This window comes from Channa argus, chromosome 8 (assembly GCF_033026475.1).
Source record: "Channa argus isolate prfri chromosome 8, Channa argus male v1.0, whole genome shotgun sequence".
In the NCBI taxonomy this organism is placed as follows: Eukaryota; Metazoa; Chordata; class Actinopteri; order Anabantiformes; family Channidae; genus Channa; species Channa argus.
In genome coordinates, this window is record NC_090204.1 from 9,178,580 (window position 1) to 9,202,500 (window position 23,921).

The 23,921-nt window shown below is 39.0% G+C and overlaps 2 protein-coding genes across 5 annotated transcripts in view; one reads left to right on the top strand and one right to left on the bottom strand.

Annotated features, from left to right (window-relative positions):
- Positions 1-791: 791 nt before the first annotated feature.
- On the bottom strand, positions 792-16,825 carry elovl1b (ELOVL fatty acid elongase 1b). Of its 3 annotated transcripts, none has more exons than XM_067512429.1 (8): positions 16,694-16,825; positions 3,020-3,105; positions 2,729-2,919; positions 2,472-2,552; positions 2,321-2,377; positions 2,105-2,210; positions 1,709-1,845; positions 792-1,608 (listed from the first exon to the last, which is right to left on the bottom strand). In XM_067512429.1, exons 2-8 carry the CDS (start codon positions 3,078-3,080, stop codon positions 1,282-1,284), a joined length of 960 nt encoding a protein of 319 aa, XP_067368530.1. In that variant the 5' UTR covers positions 3,081-3,105; positions 16,694-16,825; the 3' UTR covers positions 792-1,281. The 3 variants fall into 3 exon arrangements, with proteins under 3 accessions (XP_067368530.1, XP_067368529.1, XP_067368531.1); XM_067512428.1 differs by lacking the exon at positions 16,694-16,825 and adding an exon at positions 5,860-6,101; XM_067512430.1 differs by lacking the exon at positions 16,694-16,825 and adding an exon at positions 5,597-5,765.
- Positions 16,822-23,921, top strand: part of mob3c (MOB kinase activator 3C) — an 8,843-nt gene continuing 1,743 nt past the window's right edge. Inside the window, exons 1-3 of one of the 2 annotated variants that reach the window (XM_067512431.1) lie at positions 16,822-16,959; positions 20,871-21,009; positions 22,676-23,287. In XM_067512431.1, the coding sequence (XP_067368532.1) occupies positions 22,870-23,287 (418 nt within the window). In that variant the 5' untranslated portion in view covers positions 16,822-16,959; positions 20,871-21,009; positions 22,676-22,869. Of the gene's footprint in view, positions 16,960-17,327; positions 21,010-22,675; positions 23,335-23,921 lie in introns of those variants that run through there. The other variant, XM_067512432.1, reaches the window with a different exon arrangement.

Consider the following 23,921-nt stretch of genomic DNA (forward strand, 5'->3'; position numbering starts at 1 on the left):
GTATACACTTACTTTCTAAAATACAGTGCGCTGGTATAGATCAGTGGCTCTAAACCTTTAGCCAGAAACACTTATTGACGTAGGTTTGACATGGTATTAATATATGTAGCAGTTTCTTTCGCTAAATCTGAATTTTAAAATTCTATTTTTAAAATTAGTATTATTAGTATAAAGTATTTCACAACAAAAGAGCCAAGATTTATACGAATGCAGTACATATGTTTTTCCACTCTCCCCCTCATTTGTTCACTCCAATAGGAATGCAGGTTTTGGTAATTCTAAAGAATTTAAGCTGAGGTATTGTTTAGCAGGGTGAGTTTTATGAAGCAACGCTGAGAAAGGTTAATGTCAGTCATAAAGAGAGAAAAAGCTGCTGTTCCAGTGTGCATTCTGACCAAAAACCGTTGTCAGTTTAAATTCTAGATCAGTTTGTACAAATTCAGACAACATATATGGAGTACAAATTTTAAACAGAATATTGATAATTTAGCACATTTCTGACCCCTGCTGAACCAGCTGATGGCTGAGTTCAGTGGGTAGATGTGCTCTGCAGGATGCTCCCTTTCTTCTCTTATGATGAAACTTGTTAATCCAAGCATAATGGGTCTTTTTGTTTACAGCCTACTCGCTCCAGATACTTGGAATATCCGAGACAAAACCGACATTCAGTGCAACATTTCTCCTCCTTTGTTGCAACAGAAGAATGTCAGTCTTCCAAAGCCAAACAAAAAGTTATTTGTCAAATAAGCATTTTACTGAGTGATCCCCCAGATACAAAATGTAAGACAAAATAATTTAAACTGAATTTATTGCCATTTTAAATACATACTGTAATAAAATTTAGAAAGTCTAACACATACCAATGCAATTAGTTATTTTTTTGGTTTATTGTAAAACTATTTACAAAACATTTTCAAGTTTGAAACTGTACAGTCATCTGGCCTTAGGGGTATCAGGAGGAGATGGGAGTCAGATAAGTAGTGAAGGCAAGCGGGGTGAAATGCCACCAATGACATACTGAACTAGGAGGTTGTTTGCAACATCAGCGAAGATAACACCTTCTCTTCATATATTGTGTTCCATAGATGGTTCCCCAACTCAAAGAAATGAACAAACCAACAAAATGTGGGACCCGATCTGTGGGAATCTTCGACCACGTCAATTCCCCAATGATGTGTGTAAAAATAACAGGACAAGAAACAGCCAAAAATTCTTAGGAATCTGTAATCGTTTTAACAGGTTCGCAGGGTTATATTTCTTGGGCGTTTCCTGCCTGAGATCCTAGGCCTTCTTCATCTTACCCATGTGAGCGCTGCCGTTCTCGTGGTGAGCAGAGCCATTGCTGGTTTTGGCTACATGGTTGATGCCATTGCCGTTCTCGTGGCGTTTACCATTGGTGTATATAGCTGTACCATTCTGACACTGCTTAATGTCCTGTTTGGGCAACCGTTTGCCCTTCACATAAGCCTGGACCCAGAAGTTGGAGAAGAGCACAAAAAAGAAGGTTCCATACATCCAGATGAGGTGGATGATCACAGGGAACTGAAAGTCGCAGCTGTCCATGAAATAATACTGGGTAGCGTGCAGAGAAACCAGGACAAACTGGATCTGTTGGAAAGAAGTCATGAGTCAGCCATGTACTTAATGTGAATAAACAGAGGAATTTGTCTTTATGCTATAAACCAATGCATGAGGGTACTGTACAGACCAGCTGAATGGCAGTCATGTACTTCTTCCACCACAAGAACTTCTGGAATCGAGGGCCAGCAGCAGCAAGGCCATAGTAGAAATACATGATTACGTGGACGGAAGAATTCACCATAGCATGGAAAGACCCCATTCCACCTGAGGCAATAAACACAACACTTATTAAACTAACAGCCAATGGACCTCTGACCTTGCAAGGGAATCAAGAATGTAGGCGCCACATAGTTTTATGCATAGGTTCTTGGTTAATCATTTTCTCATGACTAAACATAAGCCTTGTGCAGGTTTCCTGTAAAAGCTCACATAAAGGACATTGTAGCTGACTGGTGAAGTAAAAGATTGATACGCATAATTACGTAACTATGCCACAACCTCCAGTTTGTAAAACTGTACTCACCAGGAGCATAGCTAACTCCCCACCACCAGGTCCAGGGCATTAAGGAGTGGTGGAAGATGTGCAGAAATGTGATCTGGCTATGCTTTTTCCTCAACACAAAGAAGATCTGAAAGAATGAAGATACTGATCAGTTCCAGTCAATCTCTACTGACCAAAACTGAACAATGAAGACAAATGTTATGCAACAAGGTATCAGTTAAAAGCGATTCAACTTACTGTGTCCATAAGCTCAATAATCTTTGAGAACCAGAACAGCCAGGCCACTTGAACCATCTAGTGATCAGATGACAAACCAGGAAAGTTATGTGTGAATGCCAAATCATGCTTCCATTTAATAATAATGTATGTGACTATTTTTGTCACTTACTCGTAGTGCTTGAGGACTGTTGGAGAAATCAATTGCATCACATCGCCAGTTATACGTTGTGGCCCAACCTGACATCATGAACTAAAAAGAACATTTTACTAGTTAAAAGCTCTGAGCTAATAAAGAAAATTTTCAGCGATATTAAAACAAATTCAAATAAAAAGAAACCACCAAAATTTAGCTACATTCAAACCAGCACTGTAGGAATATTTGTTTGTTCAAGATTTGCAACAGAGGTGGAGACACTCTTAACTTACTTCATAGACTATGTATATTGACAGCCCCACTAGTATGAAGTTGTAGACTATCATGGCCTCCTTTAGCTGGAAGGGCTTGCGATTAGCCATTATGCGAGGTCCCAGGTACAGTACAAAGAACAGGTAGCACAGCAATATTGTGGTCATGGGAATGGGACTCTGCATTAGGGGATAATCCTTCAGCCGTGGATCTAAAGATAGAAAAAATTCAAACTTAACTAAACAAACAACTGTTATTTTTTTTGCAGTCAAAAAAAAAAACCCCAAAGAAATAAAAAGGTAAAAACCTACCAATGCCTGCCACAAGGTAATGATAGATATCCATGGTGTGCGAGTAAAACTCCTGAAGCATATTTGCCTTATTGTTAAGCTGTTATCTGGAAACAAAGAAAAAAACAAAAGTCAAAAATCTTTGTTAGATTTTACCCATCAAAGCCAAACACAGAAAACATCCCCTTATTCTAGATGTTTTTTGGAGGCAATTTGGGAATGAAAATGTACAAGTCTCAGTCCCCCTCATTAATTTTCTGAGAGACAAACTGAGATTAGCATTTTTAAACATACTGAAAATACATTGAAAATTTTAATTGGACAGTTTCTGTTCAAGAGTAAATTGTCACAAATATTTATGCAAAGAAAACCCACAACCACCTACTACGTTATTCATTGATTGCATGAACTGGTCATTGCATGTGAAGAACAAATGCCTTCAAGCACAAGCAATTTCTGACATTTCCTGAATCAGCAGGACTGAAATGCAATTACTAGGGCACAGCAGCTCATCTTTCAAACAAACCCTCCCACCACAAATCCCAGGATGCTTTGTCCTGGCTCCAACCACTCATCAGACATGGCCTGATATGAGGGAGGAGGTGCTACAGGGAACTGGGAGGACATCCCTCATCCCACAGTAAGGCGGCAGTCAACAGGCTGTTTGTGTGGAGCAGTCATGCCAGAAGTTAAGAAACAATAGCCAAACTGTTCTCTGCAAATTAAACTGGGAGCAAAGGGAGAAATTATCAAAAAGAGAACTTGAAAAAAATCTGCTGACCCTTGACACACATCACCAACTTCCTTAAACTAACAAGTGTTAGTTCTGGTTGTTGTGTGTGGCAATGACATTTATTTGCCACGCCAAAGTCAATATATTGATGTAACTACAAATATGGTGAGAAATGTTCATCAATGTAACATTACCATGGTGTGAAGCAGGCACAAAGGAATGTTGCTATGGTTTTCAGACCTGAATATTTTCATTGGCAAAGACTTACCCATATCAAGTGGAAATTGTAGAGTGGATTCACAGAGTAGGACATACAGGGTGCGGTCACACCTCACCACAGAGGACCCTGAGGGAGCCATTGTTTGATGTACAATCTACAAAGCTAAGTTTTAACTGCCCAAGGACTAAAGAACCAGCCCTCCCTAAGTCAATATAATTCAAAGCCAATACGTTTCAGGAATGGATAATAGGGTGCTGCTTGTAATCTAGAGCAAGTGTAACAAGAGTAAATGGCAGCTAGACATTTTGCTTTGCGAATAGTGAGCTGGATTTACGGATTTAAGGATCAACACTTTCATCTCTTTTCCAATTTACATTATTGAAGAATTGCCCTAATATTTTGTGCATCCATTGTGCCAATGTTAAACTATTTCTGTGGAGCCCGGCCTCCTATGATAAGAACTTCTCACAAATTGGACATTTCTCATCCTTTTGTAGACCCACTCATTTCATGGCTTATATTTTACTGGTCTATCTTGTTGGTGAAGGTGTCCAGTATTGCAGACTAATTTGTGACACAGCCCAACTTCTTTCTGCTAAAATAGTGAAACGGAACTGGCCTATTTGCAAGGGTCTGTGTCATCATCAAAAGAGCTCACAGTGGTGAGCAGATACATGACATTTCAGAAAAAAAGCTGTGAGCCAAATCATTTCAGGTGTAGCATTATTTCTGTAGTGAAGAGACTGTCTTGTTCTGAGGAAAAATGCTGGACAGTTAAACTGATCAGGCCATAGTACAGTGAATGGAAAATCATATGCAACACAAACACTACATGGGCATGTGTAGTGACAGTTCAGCCACAAGATTTATTGTGCACATGACATCATCTGAAGGAGTTTCAGTTCCTATATTCAGGAGGATGTCTGTTCAGGAGGGGCAGGTTGACTAAGATTAGAACCTCTGTAGTGAGATTAAACCAGGCGACATTGGAACTAAAAAACATCCTCCAGACGACATCAGAGCCCAACGTTTTCAGCTAGTAGATATTTTACTACACAGAAAGCAAATAGAAGTTTAATATTCAGATAATAAAAATAAAAATGCAGCCTCTTCTTATCCAGGTCACTAAAGCCACAAAACCTGCCAAGACCATTTCACAAGATCATTTACCGTACCTTGCTGTACTAACACATTTACTACACCTGTAATCTGAAGTCAAACAGAATGACACCACCTCACTGCTCCTAATCTTTACCAATTAAAGGTGTATGAATTGCCTCAGAATATGAATTGCTAGTATAAACCCATCCCAACCAACTCGATGTGAGTAAAGCAGACACACAATCATTTAAAACAGTCTGACCAACACTGGTCAAGCTTTACAAAATAATTTCCGAAGTCCCATGTCAGAAGACAGATACAGATTTTACAGCCTGTGACTATACCAGCTCCTTCTTGCCAAACTAAAATAAAGCTTGTCTTACACAAACAGTTACTGCTTCTAAGATACCCATTCAATAACTTGACGAGGAGGCTGGTTTATATTTACTAAAGAGACATAGTGAAGTGGAAAGGGAGGAGGAACATTTCCTATGAGAGTCATGTCAGTGAATCATAGGGATGGAAAAAGGAAAATCGCACTCACGTGGTAGGAGTTAATGAACAGACTAGAGCAGAGATGAAGGAAAAGAAATTCCAGAGAGAAGCAGCCTGGAACCCATTAGACGACCATAAAGTGAAGCATTGGTTAAACCACTTTTCAAAAAGGGAGCTCTCGGAAATAGCCGAGAACCAAGAAGGGAAGCGACGGTTCCCTGAAAAAAGACGCTTACAAAACAAACACCCTTAGCTGCTCAACATGTGGGCAGACCACACACACGCGTAAGTTCACCATGTTGAGCAACTTACCTTGTTGAAATTAGAGCTTTCTCTAAAAGTCGTAGAAAGCCAATGTGAACTTCTTTATCACAGCACAATGTCTCAGTGAAATATCAGGACAGGCAGGCAGGCTGGGCCGGCAGCAAGAGAGAAAGCGTCAGAACAGGGAGGAAAATAGACGAGAGAAAGACAGATGGGGTAAGGGAATGAGAAAGTAAACTGACAAAGTGTGACTGGTACAGCAGTCTTCAATTCCCCACCCACCCTGACTCACACAGTGGATGAATAACTACTAGCTCACAGAAGGAGAGGGAGGGAGAGAGAGCGAGCAGCCAAATATACAACTTGGGTGAGAGTGAGATGGCGTCTTTAAAACCCCCTACACACTCAAAAATGCACGTGGCTACTTTTGTGACAATTGCCCTGATTTCAGCAAGTGGGAGTTTGAGTCTTTCATGCTCCTGCTCACACCTTGCACCCCTCCCCCCCCCCCCCCTTCCCTCCCGTTCTTGAGTGGCCCTGTATGTTTTCTCTCAGGGGTGGGTTGATATTATTCAGGCAGCAGGCAAGAATCAGTAGCGACTCTGTTATCATGAAGGGGACCATTGTTACGCCTGTACTAGCTCTCCACCCAGCCCACACCCACAAAGCAAAACCAGCTTCCATTTCTTTTTCACTGTTGTGGGACAACCAATGTCATGGCTAAACACAACTGAAGTAAAGATTAAAGTCATTCCCAAAGAGGCTTTATATTCTTGTTTTGTCTATTTAGGCCAAGATACCATCTTGAGTCCGAATTCTGATTATGTTGCTTGACTTTGAAGACTAAGCAATAAGTTTTAATCAACTAAATATAGTCAGTTGTGTTGAATAGTCATAAATCAAAAATGTTTACTCAGGGTTAGATGGTGAAGGTAATGACAGACAAAAAAAATGTGTTGCAAAAGGAATACATGAGTCATACAATAATGCTTAAGAGCTTTCCAAATGCGTTGTGCAAGGCAAATCCATGATACGATATCAGTCATCGATTTCACTGCCACACCCAGACACAAAGGTAGTAATATTTATTTGTAGTTTTATTTTTTTGGAAGAGGCTACATGATTGCTACTGCATTTCTGCAAGGTGAAAGCCTGTGGTTTCATTTAAAAACAACTTATTTGTGTCCTACTCAAAACGTCTCACAACCCCCCCAAAGAGCAATGTACTCTTGCAAATCTAGTCTATGCTCATTAAATTTAGATTTGTAAAGTTTATAACAAAAATTACATGGAAGATTTATATTAAATTAGGTGCCACTACAAATTTGGGTGTCTATATCTATCTAGAGAGAGATTTTGCAAGTTGAACCTGGCTGTTTTATTGGCTGAACTTAGGAAATATAAAATCTTGCATTCCATAATTTTTGAGTCATTGCTCCAATTTGAGTCTTACACTGTACCTGGTGGGGCTAGTTTTACCTGCCACTCTGGCTCTGAGGTTATAGGGGAGGGAGGGGGGCAGTGGCATCACTCCAGTCATTTCAAATATGATAGTCATCTTGTCCTGTGAAACAAACACCATTCGCACCTCTCAAGATATGTAGTGGAGACAAAGTGGAGATGGAAGGATACAGAAATGCCAACTATGGTGGTTTACATAAGGTGTTTTGTTAACTACCTGAGTGCTGATAACGTTGAATTCAGAAATATGATAATCATCAAATCTGCCCTCCATCTGATATGTCAATGTGTGAATCAAAGAGGACTCATTAAACCAAATCAATGGGCCTTAAATACAAACCTTCTGCACGCTAATTAAAAATACAAGAACAGTTTGACTTTTTTTTTTTTATAGGAGGTGCAAAGCCAACACTATTGCACAGTTGTGCAATGTGTAGTTACACATTCTTATAGTTACAGATGTCACACTTCAGTTGAAGATCAATGACATACTGTAGTACGTCACTGGTGCCACTTGTGAAAATATTTCTAATGTTTGTAACAACTTTCCATCCTTAACTATAAGAGGGAAAACATTTTACGATATTTACGAAAAAACTAAAATAGGTTTATGTGGCTTTGACAGCAAAGTTTAAATAATTTTTAGGATAAAATTTCAGGATTAAATCAAGTCTATGCTCATGTATCCATCTGACTTTATATTAGCCCAGTTTCTAAGCCATGAAGTGAAAGTCAAGATGTCAGATAAAAATACTTTGAGAATCAGTACAGCATAAACCCTCATGTTTAAATAACATAGTTCATTTATTTAATTTTGGGGTATTTTCCCCCCTAATGTTATTGTCCACAATCACCACACAGATGCTGAAGTCAATGTGGAATTTTCTCTAATCACGTTTAGCAAATCCAGGCTGCAGGCTGACAATTAACCAGTTAGTTGATGCCACAAAACTCTTTTGTCCAAAAACTATTAAACACATCAGCCAGACACACTGCTACGTCGGAGGACACATTTTTACATGCAAAAAAACCCAGACCTTTGTAAATATTGTCTACTCTTTCGATTTTCTGTAATTCAACCCTAAATGTCATGAACGCACACACCGGCCCCAATACAAGGAAGTGCCAAATTGGAACATATGGTGATAAATTTAAACCCAGGTTAGGGTGGCCCATAGTGGCGGCACGCTCAGTCCCAGTCTTCCATACAATCATCTAAGTGGCCACCTATATAGCGCTTTACTATGTTGATTACACACACACACACACACACACACACACACACACACACACACGGCTTATGGTGCTCACCTGACCCACTGGGACCAATTTGGGGTTCAGTGTCTTGTCCTAGGACACTTCGACATATAGGGACCGGGATCGAACTACTGACTCTTTGGTCCATGGACCAAACCAACTGAGGCAGAGCTGCCCGCATCTCATCTGATGCAATTTCATTGTACAACTTGTATGTATAATGACAAATTAAGTACTTTACTATTACATTTGTTAATAGAAATGTCCGATTTTGGAATAAAGAAACACGTCAGGCTGGTGGAGTGGTGTGTCAGACAGTTTTGTAAATAATAGGTCTACTGCCAACATGCAAATCTAGGTTGCAGGCTGATAATTAACCAAACAGGAAGAGAGAAAATTCAGTGTTTGCTTTAGCATCTGTAAAGGTGATTATGGATTATGAAAACTTTAGAAAGTGGCAAAAGTTATCCTTTGACAAGGAAACAATTCAGAAGTTTGTCAAATTCCAGACCATGTGTATTGCTTGAGGCCCAGTGTCAAACATCCTAAATGCAAAAGAGCTACAGACAATTAATTCAACCCCTCTGGACATGAATTTCAACTTCCAAAGCTAAACTGAGCCCCCCGCCATCCTTTAAAAATATATAAAACTTGGATAACTGTTAAAATCTATTACTCTTAAAATTTAAAGGCTAATATTATAAGTTGTTGGCTGTTCTAATAAACCAACTCCAATCTGGACAACAGATGTTTAGTAAAACAAACTGTCACATCTTTTAAAAAAAAAAAAAAAAACACAGGTCAGCAGATTTTTTTTTTTTTTTCAATAGCAGCATTCTAAATGATTGCCAACTTGAAACTTATAGTCAGATAAATGAAAACAAAACTAACCACAAACAATAACACATAACTCAAGAGGAAACACTGTGTTCCTAGTGGTTCCCAGGTGATGTTGCAGTCCCTGTGCAAGTGTTCTCAATCCAGATACTGTGGCGAATGTGGTGCAGGAAGGTAGAGCAGTCGTCCACCAATCTCGCAGTTGTTGATTGATCCCCGACTCCTCCGGTCACATGCTAAAGTGTCCTTGAGCAAAACACTGAACCCCAACTTAGATGTTCCCGGTGAGTGTTGACCAGCTGCATAGCAGTTCCCCCGTGTGTGTGTGTGTGTGTGTGTGTGTGTGTGTGTGTGTGTGTGTGTGTGTGTGTGTGTGTGTGTGTGTGTGTGTGTGTGTGTGTGGTTGAATGAGAAGCAGTGTAAACCACTTTGAGTACCAATTAGACCAAGTAGAAAAGCGGTTGACAAGTGCAAACCGTCTATAACTGGATTGAAAAAATAAGCAGGTTTCATTTTACACTGGTTACAATCCAATCTCACTCAAACTTCTTCTGCTGCTCTAGCTACTTTAAAAAGTGAGTGTAGTGTTGGGGGGGGCAAGCAGATCAAACTCATTCACAACAAGCCCAGCTCATGCACGGGTGTGTCCAATGACATTTGCCAAAATATGAAAAGCCTCAACAAAACTGACTTTATAAGTGTAGTAATTAAGTTGAAGTCAAAGTAAATAAATTCCAACCTGTCTGAACCATGCAGGGTCCTCAGCAGGGTGTGGCTGAGAGAAGGTGTAAACTTTAGAGTCTGTCTGGTTTTGAAACATGAGCAAACACGTGCAGAGTAAAGCTTGACAGGATTTTAATGATTTAACAGAACTGGGAGATGCCATCATTTAGATTTCAGCCCTCTACATACATATCAGACATACTAAGACATACTTGTTTATTCAAGTCTACAACAGTGTCTTTAGGCTGGAGAATAAATGCCCAATTTATCATTTAATACTCAATTAACATGAAAACCCAAATGTAAAGAAATTGTCTAATTTGCAGCAGCATTTTGTTGTAGTCCTTAAACAACCATCACATATTTGAATGTGCCTGTTGGTTTCAAGCTGAGCACAGCAGATGTGGCATGATAAAAATTAGGCCTGCAGGTGATGAGGGAAGTCTGAAATGTGTAAGAACATTGCTCAATGTTCCGATGATAGCATGACTTGTGATAAATAAAGACATGTTCATATTGTTTACAGTTCCTAAGTTGTACTGCTTATATTAGCTACACTGCAAACACAGAACCCAAACAGAAAAGGTGTTGTTAAAAAGTGTATAAAAAAAAAAAAAAAAAACTTTAGAGGCATGATAAAAGTTACAATGACCAAAATTCATTATCACCTTTATGAAGGACTTACTGTAGGAATGTTGGCTAAGATTCACTTTGTTTTAGCTGTGCGTTCATAATAAACTGACTAGTGAATTTTCATTGCTACTCTATGTAACTATGTCTACGTAATTTCAAGAACTATAGTTTTGATACAAATCATTACGCCAAATTAAAAAGAATGAGGAAAACAAATCAGCCACTACCATCCTGGGCCAATACAGCAAGGACATGGAGAGTGGGAGCTGCTGTCTCAGGCACACAATCCCCCAGAATTTGCTCAGTTTTAAGATTATTATGTAAATTAGGCTGAAAGGTTGATTGCACATACAGCCATATAGTTTTAGCATCGTCAAAGCAGTTAGTGATACCCAATAAGCTCACTAAAAGTGGACAGGACACTGGAGAAGGCTCATCAAAAATACATCGGTACTTATATGACTTACATGTATTTAACATGTAAAGGATAGAGGTCTAGTCCAGTAATGTTTCAGCTGTGCTTCTTCTCTGCCTGCTGTCTGAAGGAGCTGCAGGCCACCCCACACCCCACATCTTAAGAAAACAAACTTTAGCATTAATGCTAGATAGCAGAGATAGTAATGCTAAAGTTGCTTGGGACTGACAAGTTTACACCATCTGCATTTTATGTGTGTGTGTGTGTGTGTGTGTGTGTGTGTGTGTGTGTGTGTGTGTGTGTGTGTGTGTGTGTGTGTGTGTGTGTGTGTGTGTGTGTGTGTGTGTGTGGGAGGCAGTTAGGATCACCTCTACCTGCAAATATTCATACAAGGAAGGCCATTAAACACTGGCCTCATTCTCTTCATGCCCCTCCCCGTGTCCCCTGTCTGCAGGTCTCACACGCCAATGACTCAGATTTCTGAACAACCCACATACATACATACAATGGCCACTTCATTAGATAAACCATTACAATCTGCCATTAATTCTACCTTTAAACACAGTGTTATCACCTTTCTGCCAGTTTAAAATGAGAGTTAAAAATGAGAAATGAATTATTCTTTTACAAAAGTTATAATGGCAGAGCTGTTGCGGTTGATTGCATTACATAATACAGTTGTACCTGGTAGTTGCAATGCATTCTTATGAATGAGGTCAAGCAGATGCAGATTACTGACACAACAGTACTGCAGTTGGTGGGAAAGGCATTAGGACAGTGAATTTGTATCCTTTAGTCTCCATATTCCCAAGTGTAACAGCGGAGCCTGCAAAAATACAGATCCAGCCTGTGCAATAAGAAAATAGTTGCAACTGATTAGTTATGCGTTTCGTTAGATATTTTCGGTACCAGTAGCAATAATGATACCTTGATTTTGAGGCCAGTCCCTGTACAATAATATACCCAATAACCAGTATTATTAATTTTAACAATAGTTGCATTATGCAATCTCTCTATTTTAGCATTTTTACACTAAAATAGAGTAAATTCTGAAATTCACTTATAACTGTTGGAACAATATACTACAATTCTACTAATCAAAAATAAAAATATTTCTATAGGAAGGCCCTCAACACAAGACACTGCCCCGACCCCTGAGAGAACTAAACACTTGTGGATCAAAGATGACCGACTTCTATTGAGCATTTACCCACAGAACAATGCCCAGTTCAACTCAAACACTGTCCATACAATATTCAGAGGCTACTGTGGGTAAAAGCCCCAATTTAACACCTTGCCTTGTCATGGTGTGTCCTTGTGCATCTAATTGAGTGTATGTGCCAAAGCTTGTCAACAAAACGACTCCAGTCTTGATGGATGGAGCAGTGTAAGACACTTCCAATAGATAAATTGGAACTATGCTGAAGGCCACAGAGACTGAAATGACAATATTTCATGATAACTAGTCTGTTAAGTCTATGCAAGAGGCTGTAAGACACTTCCACATGCAATAGTAAAATGCTTGGAGAAAAATGAAGTAGTATGATATAAAACTGAGGGACAGAGACACTTGCATCGATGTCTAAGCAACTGAAACTTTAGAATTTGTAACACGACTCCTACACCAGCTGATCTAGAGTATCATTTTCCAAAACCCGACATGCAAGCTTTTTAGCAACCTAATTATTTTATAATACCTGAAGGATGTGCAGAGCATAAAACAAGGAAAGCTGTACTCAAGTAGGTAGAGGAACAGCTGGGCTGAGACATGACTGATCCTAAGTCTAAAACTATTGCTAACAGAAGTTGCACTATGAAGGTTTAAGTCTGTTCATAGACTGTCCTTGAGCAAACTGTGAACAAAACAACATCAAAATTTTAAAAACTGAAATTATTGTATATGCGGTGATAGTTCCTGCACAAACATTTGTCATATAGGTGTACATCTATAGCACAATGATAGATCTCAAACAATTGCGATTTGAGGGAAGATGATTGTAAATGTCAGAGCAACAGGAATAAACTCATTTAATCAGGTTTTGTTAGCATGTCTATCACTGCTTCCAAAACTGTATAAGTAGTAGTCACCAGAATTAACTTCGAGGCAGTGCACAATGTGTTTCCCCAACTGAAGACTTTATTACAGCATGATGTTTTCAGTTGACTTTATGCTGCAACTGGTCAAACAGATGTTAAACAGTCCTATTATTTTGTCCTCATTTGCATCATTATCACAATAGTATGGTATGATATAGTGATATAGTTGTTCATACATCCCACTAACAGAAAGAAGCAAACTACAGGAGGAATAAAGCGAGCTCTCTTCTAAAATATCTGGTGTATCAAGGGGACCTGGAAAGGTCAGACTGATTAAAGTAATGGCAGTAATGTCTCTAACTGCCATTTGGCAACTAAAGTGCTATAGGGAAGTAAGCATCTTCATGGTTACCACTACAAAAAGTCAATGTGATTTTTAAATCTTAAATACACGTGTTAAAAACCATAAGCAAACAATATTGTTTTATGCTATTAACAAACTACACCATGGTCAAATGACTTCAATGTCACCACAACTATTTTCTAATTTCTAATTTGTAATTTGATTTGAGCAAAAAGCCTCTCATGTTATAGTGACCTGATAAAGTAAGTGACCTAAGAAATGATAAACTGTAAAGGCCGATTAGTGAGTAGATGAATCTCTGTTTGGCATTATGACGTTTAATGTTCCTGATTGCTTAATCGCAATTTTTTTTTAAAGGTCTTTTTAAAAAATTTAAATAAAAACTTTGGGATAAAAGAAAAGTACAAAAAAAATTAATAAAATAAAATTAATTGTTAAATGAGTACTAGCTTTTGAGACTGATTCTGTTGGCAATCAAACAGCCTGGAAACATATCACATATCAGCTTTACATATGAGCTTGAATTCGGCATTACAGATCAAGAAGATTAAAATATGAATTGTGAAATATAATGAAACATTTACAACACATAAAAAGTACAAAGCCAAAATGGACCTTAAGTCAGCTGAAGATAGGTAAAGTATAGAATGACAAGTAGCACAGGTTGTCGTCACCAAGCCACTAATCCCCATGCAGAGGTTGCAATGAGGTTTCAACACAAGACTGAACAAGTCTTTGTAGAAAGTCAGAATCACATACTGGCAGTTATCAGTGACACTAACGCACTTCATGCTTCAGTCAACAGAATCACTGAGAAGTTACAGTGTTTTGACAAAGACCCTTTAAAAGAATAGACTTCCTGCAAGTGTAGGATAGAGAAAAAGCTGATAATTTCTGTTACCTAGCAAAGGACTTTATCCAGTTTCAGTGACCAACAGGAGACTTGTTAACCGTGTATGACTGGAGCATAAACACACAGCTTAGCTACACAAGTGTTTAAGAAAACATAGTTTAAAGTGAGCTGATGTAATTTATACTGACTAAAGCTTTTACTTTTCTGTTCTGCAAGTCCTTGAGAGCATGTTGACACTGCAAGCTAATGATGCAACGTTAAAGCGTTAACAGCAACAGTGCTGCTGCAGTATTTACTTACTTTAGGAGACACACCTGAGCTGACTGACCTTGAGGCCCTTTGTCTCAATCCCACATTAAAGGTTAATGTTTGCTGCCTGCAGCCAATTATTAAGCTATTAGCTTTAGAAGATCACCATCTGTTAAAAAAAGCAACGTTTAGGGCCAACAACCGTGCTGTATTTGCATGTAGAAGACCCTATTTTCAGCTGTAATACATCTAAATTAAACATTTTCACAACACCACTCCAATTTAAAATAACAAAACACCCCTTCTCATGGGATTACCATGCACACTAGATACCCTAAGCTTTCATTATGGGTTTTGCTTCAGTGCCACATTGAAAAAAATGCTTTGGATGAAGAAAACCCTGATGTAAAGAGGAAGAGAAAACACTAGTTTTAAAGTGAAACTTTGGTGGTTGTGTGGACAGATTCCAGGTCACACAAATGGATGTGTGACAGGAACAAGTGTTATGAAAAACATGCCCTGTAGTAGGAAACTACTCAGTCAATTCTGTAGCTGACCTTATATGAAAAGATGCAACACCAGTCAACACAGCTAGCGAGGCTAGATTTGTTTTAGTGAAGAATAAATTAACTACTATGTCCTTAAGTATGCACTTCACTACATGTTTAAATGCTCTGTATAAAGTTATGGTTTTGCAGTCTGGCTGAATACTTTAGCTCAAGTTTGAGCTTCCTGACAGGATGTAAGCTGTCAGAAAGCTCATCTCTTTACTTTTCTATGTACCATGTATGCATTACAGAAACTATATATTATGCATCAGATTCAGATGTCAAACAATGCCAAGCATTGCTTTAAACATTGTGCACTGCACAAAGATTATGTGGTTTATTTGGTTCTTTCCCAGAATGATGGAATTAAACAAGACTATCGTGACTAAACTGTTGTTTCTAGGAGCAGTGGATGAAATAACATTTCTTAAAGGTCACCACTTTGATTTGATGGTGTGTTCATAGACTTAACTACTGTATGTAAAAGCACATGGAAAACTTGTGGTTCTTTCTCATCTTCCACCTTGTTACGTAAACGTTTGGCTTTTTTTTTTAAACACCTGTTGTTCTCGTGTAAAGTCCAATTTATTTATTGGTAATATCTGTTAACTCTTCACATCTCTTTACCTGACTGACATTTGTTCATGAGCAGGTGAAATTCAGATTTTCTATGACTTACCACTTTGTGGTAATTTTCCTTTACCAACTGTAGTGGACAGTCAATATTTGGGGCTCTCTGATGGCACGAGTCACAATCTGGAATGACGAAGCTCCACAGATGTCCACTCTGTCTTAGAGGTAATCTCCTTGACTAACTGTTAGACAGTTGAAACTGAATAGCAGGCAAGTTTTACTTTTTATAACCTAGGGTTAAACTAATTTGCAATATTATCCATTGTCTACCGTTACCTGTTAAACATGCATGTACACACCTGTAATCTCTCCATTATTTCCACCTAGGATGTAGGCCTACAGTAATGACAGTCAACATTAGCACCTGCCCTCAAGGTGCAGAGTAACAATAGCCACTGTGTGGAGACAGTCCAGCTGTCAGTGACCTGTGTGTCTGGTGCACAGGCAAATGATGAGGAGACGGCAAATACAGGATAAGTTACAAATGGCACAAATAACGAAGAAAAGCGCTCAGCAAAGTGAACATCCAATGACATATTTCCAAAATAATTGACATGTTTTCACTACACCGGACACTAGGTCACGGTTGGCCAACACCCGACTTTGATTCTCTACAAGGGTTCTTTCTAATTTACGGCCGTAAGTCTTCGTTACTTATACCACCATGTAAAAAAATCTGGTAACAAGGACAAACAGCGCACTGACACCGCCTGCATGAATACAACTTTGATACGAGGCTGCGTAAAGGTCATAGCGCTCCGCGCCCCCATCACCTTCTAAATCAAATGCACCTGAGAGCAAATAAAAAGCTCTTTGGCGCCGCGAGTCAACATTTAGATAATGTGATGAAAAGTGTGCCAAAACATACTCACTTGTACTGAGCAAAAACCGCCGAATCTTTTCAAAGGAGACTGATACAACGGTCCGACGCGTGTCTGAAGTTAGCTCTGCTTCCTCTTCCTTTCCGCTTAAATGTTCCTTCTGACCCAACCCTTGTTTGGTGGAGCTGGAAAAAGGTGGAGTCATCTGTACCCTGATGTGCATGTTGGTCGCCTAATATGGACGTAATCAACTGACTGTATCAAAGGCGAATCGTCACCAATCCAACACCGATCAATGGTTCTTTAACTGTCGGTGGGTAAGTGATGCCTGCACACAACAATGTCAGTGTTCAGAACCTGCCTCTGATGGCAGTAGACCTGTCCAAACACTGATATTATTATCACTGAGAACGTCAAATCAGTGCGCTTATATTGTCTTAGGAATGTATATTACTATGTGTATTACTATAGCACTAAAACTACAAAATGTAGTGGCCAAAGTCCAAGAATTGGTTGAATTTTGGTCTTTAATGCACCAGGCTGACGAGGAGTACACACACACACACACACACACACACACACACACACACACACACACACACACACACACACACACACACACACACACTCTCTAGTGCAAGTATACATATTCCAATACAAGTACTTAAAATTCATTTCCAAAGTTCATGTTATTTAAAAATATTTTTTCATCAAAATGTATGACTATTATTCAAGTAAAAAGTACCTTAAAATTGTATGTACTTATTATTTGTAAGTACTTACAAATAATAGGTACATGCTTATTTACTTGACACCTCCAGTCCAGGGTGTGTTTATCAGAAGTTAACAACCAGAAAAAATTGCATTTTTGCGTTCAAACCCTTAAAAAAAAAACAAAAAAAACCCAATATTTTAAATTGGCTGTATGAGCACTGGCAAAAAATTTTGGATATGCCTTCTCCAGAGCACAGGTGCACACTTAAATAAAGCATTTGCCGAATAGCCAAATGCAAATGAATAAAATACATTTTTTGTGGACCTGGGTGTGGAGCTTTACCATTATTGAACATATATTCCCAACAATAGGCTTGAGGCATACCTGAGCTACCAGCCACTACCTTTTATCCTTCTGAAAGTTTTTATCTTCTACTGGGCACACAGTGGTATAAAAAAGGGACACAATTTACTCAATGTTGTTATCACTCCGTGGTTTGTTCAGGCTAAAAATCACTGAATGACAGAATCAAATCCCTTTTAAAGATAAGGGTATATTTTTACATGTCTGTCAAGCAACACACTAACTGTATAAACCATGCCCCAGCTCAGATATGTGTCAGTTTATTTGACACATTTGAATAAAAATACATCTAATGGTGGTTACTAAAAGCTGCCGCAGACTTGCTACCTTTCAAAGTCAGGTGAAAAGATATTCAAATCTTGTTGCTGATCTGATCTGATAGTAAGCTTCATTGATAAAGATCACACAGAGATTACAGGATGAGTGTACTGAGCCTGGAGTGAAGTTGTAGATCAATAGGTCAAGCATCTGCTCTGTATGTGTGATCATAAATCTGTGCAACTAAACTGCCTGACTGCTGCTTTTACTTACTTCCAATTGAATCTTTAAACAGTAAAGGTTTGAGACCTCAGAGTGACAGGCAGTGTGTTTTTTTGTGAGAAAACTGTACTGAGTGACGTGAAAAAGGCCTGGTTCCACTTTCTACAGTGTCACATTGTTGGGGGATGACACAAAACTAGAGCAAAGGGCGGCAGCAGATATGTTTCCTGTGTGTGGTGTCACTGTTTAGAGTTTTTGACAACTCTGAATGGCATTTTTAAGTAAAGTCAGATGCTGTTTCAAACAACAATCTTATTGCTTTTGTGGAAGATACTGTATTACATAATTGTTTCTTAGAGTTTGGCAACGTGATCCAAGTAGACTCCTAACAATGTCCTTTACTACACTCAAACAATACACACATCGCTTGCCAAATGATTTAGTACTAAATCAACATGTCCTGTTAAACCACTATCACTAATTGTTATGGTGACATGTCAAAAATATTTCAAATGTTTTACAATGTCGATATAAAAAGGGTATTACCCTTGGTGATAACTTACTGAACAACCTGAATGTGCAGTTGATGGTTTGGTGTCATAAACACAGTCATAGTGCCCCCAAGTGGATGTTTGGGATTACTGTCATTCAGGATTTCTTTCTGTCCATGACCTTGTATGTTGAAGCTCCCAGTAGGTGCTGAATGACAAAAATCCAGAAAAATTATAATTGTGAAATTCTGCAAAAGCTACACAAATGTAGAAACAGTCATGTATATATTTACCTATTTACACCTGTTTATATTTTCATATATACATACATATCCCTTCCCCTTAAAGATCAAGTAGAAAACTGGGACACAACAGGCATAAATGTGTACCGCTGCACATATTTTGAAAACACACAAACAGTGACCTCTTGCGATCACTATTTTAGCTATGAATTTCAAATTGTACCTGCAAATTCTGCAAATACATTATCAAGGTCCATCTGGGAAGTGAACATCAGCAGAATATGGATCATGCAGTAAAAGACAACAACCCGAAACACACAATTCGCTCTAACAAAGAATGGTTGAAGCAGAAAAGGTTGTATTGTTGTTAGATTGTATTTATACAGAAACAGTGGGAGACTTGGGGGGGTTCAGCTAAAAGGTAAAGAAAATAAACTCAGGAGGTTAATGTTTAAAGGTTTAATTAATCTGTATATCCCTGATGTATATATGTCACCTTGGCTGCATTTATTAGACAACTGTGGTTTGTCTTACAAATGGTTTGGACATTCAACTGGGTTATGAGTATGATATTTATTTTGAATGTAATAGTGTAAGTATTAGAAAAAAGTATTATTTGAATCGTTTTTCTATATTTAAATTATATAAATATTACAAGCTGGTAGGTCAACGATTATTGATAGGGTGGGTGGATTTTTAAAGAATATTCTTGTGTTGCTTAGCTGAGTTATATGTTGTACTTATTTCATGCTTTATATCATTTTTTGTTTTGTTTCATAATGTCTTGATAGTACTCTAGGTCATGAAATCATGGTCTTAAGTAAATAAAAAGCTATGAAAGGAGAAAACACTAAAATATTCACAAACTTTCAAGCATAGAGACACTGCAAATATTTTAGGCCCCTTAGAAAAAAATAGGGAAAATCTCCACTGATGTGGGCACATTTGGATTGACAACTATAAAGTTGCTATAAACCTCCCATAAAAGTACTATACAGTAAATCCCCCCTAACTCAGATACACACCGAAAATGGACAAGTATAGAACTAAAAACGAAACGTTGTTAGAATCTATCTAGACCCTTTTGTACTGGTCGCTTTCATTACAGTTGCTTAACAATCCAGCTCCACAGATCCAAATGACTACGGCTGCATTTTTACAATGCAAATTGTGTTAAACCCTTGACATACGTTCCACACTGGAGGGAGTCATATCACATAGTATTTCCAGCTTGATTTGCAGGTTGTGTTTCTTTCCACAGTAGAGAATATGACACCCTCTGCATTTTAGTTGTACCCATTCACCTTTAAGAAAAAAGGAGCAGTCATGGCAGCTATCCTAAGAACACTCAGTCCCCAAAGGGCACTGGGAAACAGTCATTTCGTCAAACATGCCTTGTTTGTTCATTTCCTTGGCGGTGTTTTGAAGTGAATTTTTAGTGAGTAGCACTATTTTCTATTTATGGGTGAGCTCCATGTTTACTGTCTTTAGAAGGCCAAGAATTTTAATAATATGTTATGGAGACTTCACAAAAAAAAAAAAACAACAGCGTGGATTGCCAAACATCCAGAAATGTTTGTGGGATGGTTCTGCTACTTCTGTCTTTTATGTGGTTCAAAAGGTGGTGTGGTTTTCTCAGGACCTCTACCGGAGGGCTGGGCTTAGCTGAGATAAGTGGGCTGGCCGATCTGCCTACAGTATGAGAAGGGAGAGGAAAAAAAGTGGGAGGGCTGAGTGGGGGTTTGAAAAAGACCTTTTCCAGCCCTTCTTTGCTTTCAATTTATAGGCCCTCCATATACACACCCACATACAGACAAACACACACAAACAGTAACAGCGAGGCCTGTAGACAAAGTCAGGATGTGACATCATTCTCAGGAAGAGGAGCCAAACAACTTTTTCTCTCTTTACTGTGTTGACTCTGCTGCTGTGGGAAGTTGGAGCTTCTCTGTCTGTTAGTGGCCGACGGGGAGGGAGAAGATCCAGAGGAGCCTGAGAGGGCCGAGCAGCTGGGGCTGATCTCCAGAAGGAGTTTAAAGTCAAAGGGCCTGATCCCTGCTGTAGGATATCAGCCAGGTACGGTGCACACAGCTTTATTTTATTTTCTCTGGTTCTCTTGTAATCTCTTGTTCTGGATCTACCTCAGAATATTTTTTCAGGTTACTGAATGCTGTAATGATTTTATCTTTTCAAACACCTGTTTTTTCAAACACATGTTTGTGTCAGGACTAGTCAACATTTTCAGAGGCAAACCATGAAAATATGCATGGAAAAGCTGCCCATCAGAGTATGTGATCAGACACGCTATACGTTTGAGCCGTTCAGAGAGACAAAAAAGTCATCCAAACTTAAAGCCACTCTGTCCCACATAATGTCCTGTTTTATATATCATCAGTAACTGACAGTGTCCACGTTTAACTTTTGGCTGAAACTGCATGATGTCTCCTTGAGTTTGAAGAGTGAATGAAGCACTGTAGCAATGAGCCTTCCGTCAGAAGCCCTTTTGTTTCTGGACACATCTCATGACCACGTAGTCCCCCAGTGGAGTGCTGTAAACTGAAATCAAGTAAGCTGTACAAGGAACCGTTTATTTAGTATATTCAGATCACTCAAAGGGCCGCAAAGAGTGAACAAAATCTTGCAATACTATCATCCTAACAGACATATGATGAGTCTGTGGAGGTTTCTTAAATGAGTCATTTGGTGCACAACAACCAAACATAACATTGCTTGTTTTATCATTTCACATGACATTGCAGAGAGAGACAATTCTGCTAATTTGAATTACAGACATGCAGGAAATGTTGACACCGGCGGTTCAAAATGGGGCTGAGGACACAAGTGCGGATATAGTATCATGTTGCAACCATAGTCACTTGAATGTGACTACAGTGTCACATCTATAAAGTACTAAATAGAAACAAACAGTTCAACAGAGTGTTGCCAGTGTAACACTTAAAATGTCACCCTTATGATTCTTTGACACAACAAGACCTTATTTTATGTAATTTAAGGCATGGGACTGGAACGTTTTAGTGAGCTCCTGCTACTGATCAGTGTGTATTACCTGCCAGATGTTTAATCGCTATCAGAAAAAAAGTAATTTTCACAAATCTGTTGTTTGTGTTTTATATTCCCAGACTATTTTCCCAAAGGGAGAACTGACAGTCTGTGTTTTTCATCAGCTGTAATGTTCAGTTCTTTTCATAAACGGAGTCTTTTAGTAGTAGTGTCTAGTTCTGTACAACGATGATCTGAATCAAAGCCATGTTGCTGCGTCGGAAGAAAAAGACCATTGCACTGACGACATTCTCTTTCACAACACTTCAAAAAGCTTACTAATCCTTAGTGAGGCCCAGCATGCCATTCATTTTCTCAGTTATGTAAGACTCTAGTGGCTTGAATTTTACCACATCTGAGTGACTATTTTACCAGTCGATCCTGCTGAATATCTTGTGTTAGGGCCATTTTGGTTGGACAAACTATGGAAAAACCATTCCTAACGGTTTGTCCATAGTTGAGAAATATGGTTTTCAATGCAGTGCATCAATAATACTAGCTCTCTAAAGTTTTTTTGTTTATATACCAAAAATGTCTTTGTAAACCATTCCGAAAATGATGGGTTTTCTAGCCATAGCCTTGATATTTTGTTATATAAAGATCCTTTTTCATTTTTGACTAAAGCTTTGAATTTACTTAAAGAGGAATAAACCTCTGACTTTTCTTGTTGTTCTCTTCACAGCAACGTCCTGCCATCTGAAAATAAGAGCTCCCTGTAATCTTTACATGACAGACACTGACCCATTGTGCCCTACTTCCAGAGCTGAAACTCCCCTGGTTCCCACTGTCAGGAAGGTTGCACGTTATCAAACTCAAAACTAATTGTTATTCTGTGGAGCTTATTCTCCCCTTATCGCAGGGGAAACAAGCGAGTCAATGGCGCTGTGTCTTGGACAAGTGTTTAGCAAAGACAAAACATTCAGGCCAAGGAAGCGGTTTGAGCCTGGCACCCAACGCTTTGAACTGTACAAGAAGGCCCAGGCCTCGCTCAAGTCCGGCTTGGACCTAAGAAAAGTGGTGCAACTGCCAGAGGGAGAGAACATCAATGACTGGATTGCTGTTCATGTGGTGGATTTCTTTAACAGGATTAATCTGATCTATGGCACAGTGAGCGAGTACTGCACTGAACGCACGTGTCCCATTATGTCCGGGGGGCTGAGGTACGAGTACCGGTGGCAGGACGGTGATGACTACAAGAAACCCACCAAGCTGCCCGCTCTCAAGTACATGAACCTGCTGATGGACTGGATAGAGTCGCTCATCAATAATGAGGACATCTTCCCCACCAGAGTAGGTGTGTGAGTGAGGAGTCTTCAAAAGAAGATGTCAGACCTTTGCTGAGTACATATTATTGATACATATATATTTCGTATATGATTGAGTGCTGGCTGCGCAGATGGGGTGCTATATGTGTGTGCTGTTCTTCTTAATTAAGATCTAAAATGGGATGATGAAGTTCAAGCAGAGGTTAATTAAACAATAAGGTTGACATTTAGACGATATGGAACAGGTGACTGTGGTGTTATTTGATCTCAATTCCAGATCTGACAATCAACATTTATTAGAGGTGAGAATTTTATGGATAATGGAGGAGAGGGCTAAGAGGTGACACAGTGACTCAGTGGTTAACTCTGCCTAACCACTCTGGGGGCCACTCAGTGTGGGTTTTCGTAGGTCTCAGGTTTCCTTTTACAGTCCATTGACATGCAGGTTAGGTGAAATGAGAGCTCTAAATTTCTAATAGGTGCAAATGCGTGTTGTCTGTATATTAGTCCTGCGAGTGAGTCAGATGTGTTTTCCTACTCAGTGTCCACAATTCTCTATGGAAGGTCCTCATTAATGTGCCCCTTCCACAGATGAGATCCCTTCAATAAATTGTATAATTTTTTTAACCTTTAAGTAAACACAGTGGCTTTGATTACTTGCTG